This window comes from Solanum stenotomum, unplaced genomic scaffold (assembly GCF_019186545.1).
Source record: "Solanum stenotomum isolate F172 unplaced genomic scaffold, ASM1918654v1 scaffold21610, whole genome shotgun sequence".
NCBI lineage: Eukaryota > Viridiplantae > Streptophyta > Magnoliopsida > Solanales > Solanaceae > Solanum > Solanum stenotomum.
This window is the reverse complement of record NW_026026613.1, coordinates 1364-2712: the sequence shown is the minus strand read 5'-3', so window position 1 is coordinate 2712 and position 1349 is coordinate 1364. Positions and strand designations below refer to the sequence as shown.

Here is a 1349-nt window from a genome sequence, read left to right as displayed (position 1 = left end):
GTAGAGGAAGCACAAGTTGTCTGTCGCCTCGTACTATGGCATCTTTTGAGATGAAACGGTCGAGCATCTACTGGATGTTTTCTTCTCTCAACTCAGAAAAAATTTGAGCCCATCTTTCTCTGGTTCTTCTTTTTTCCAAGTCTGCCCAGAACAACATGTCATTCAAACTCTTAAGAGCATTATGTTCATCGAGGGTATGGAGTTCTTGAGTTCCATGTCTCTTCACCAAGTGACTCATTATCCACCATTGAAGAAGAAGGTTGCAACCCTGAAAGTAACAATGCCCTTCCTTGCAATTCCCCAAAGCACGGTACATGTCGGAAAGGATGACAGGTGCAATAGGATAATACTTTACTTGCCCTTGGTTTAGATGCCCGTGGAACAGAGTGTGCGTAAGCATTATCACTCGGGTGTTGATACTGAGGCTCGGGCCGTGTGGGAAAACCATGGTGCCTAATAGTGCGATGGTAAATGCCAAAGGTCTGATCCCGTCCCATTCTCTGAAAGTGACCCTGAATTCTTGGTTGTAATTCACATAAAAGCTCGCATCCCCGAATCTAACATAGAGGTCCATGAAAGAAACGTTAGAACCCTCGGCCCAGTAGGCACAATCTTTTCTTAATCCGAGCCAGTTTACAATATCCTCGAGGGTAGGCTTGTTAGGGATTAGGATGTTTTCCCGCTTTCTCACCCTTCTTTCAAGCCCTGCACCGACTGTGTCTATTCCATCCCGGATTTCCTCAATTGTCGGGGTGATTTCCGTGGTTCCGAATCGAAACACCATTTTCTCGTTGTCCCAATAACCTGTGAGGACTTCAATCAGTTCAGGCCACCCAACCATATTGATGAGTTCTGTTAGGGCTCCTATATATTTATTGAGGACCCTTTTGTGAACCACAGTAAGGTCGTTGTACCACATCTTGAGCAAAACTGGGGCTTCTACTACCATGTCGAATTTAGGAAATCGATCCATACCTACAAAACAAAGAACGTTTAAGATTCCCCTCCCCCAAATAGGCAACAATTAGGTTTCCACACATACATCTTTCAAATGTCAAACAATATGATATGTCGTTAGGTCGTGGACCTTGGACATGATTTTTGGCGGTTTTACTAATGGACTTAATACGCCTTGGGTATTAAGCCGTCTTAGGCTAATGCTTAGATTTGGATTTGGTTTCGCTCTACTCTAGGTTGACTAGAATTGGTTGAGAAATGACGGTTACCCGAGTCGGACAAACAACGGGGTGAAGTATAATAAACGACGTTGGATGACCACAAGCCAACTATTCGTTTATCACTTCCAAATGATTTAACTTGTGTTTTTTCTGAAGGACAGCCGTGGTAAG

The 1349-nt window shown here is 43.8% G+C and overlaps 1 protein-coding gene across 1 annotated transcript; it reads right to left on the bottom strand.

The window, feature by feature from the left end:
- Window positions 1-67: 67 nt before the first annotated feature.
- LOC125851016 (uncharacterized) lies at window positions 68-973 on the bottom strand. The gene has a single exon (XM_049530813.1). It carries the CDS (start codon window positions 971-973, stop codon window positions 68-70), a length of 906 nt encoding a protein of 301 aa, XP_049386770.1.
- Between the last annotated feature and the right edge of the window lie 376 nt (window positions 974-1349).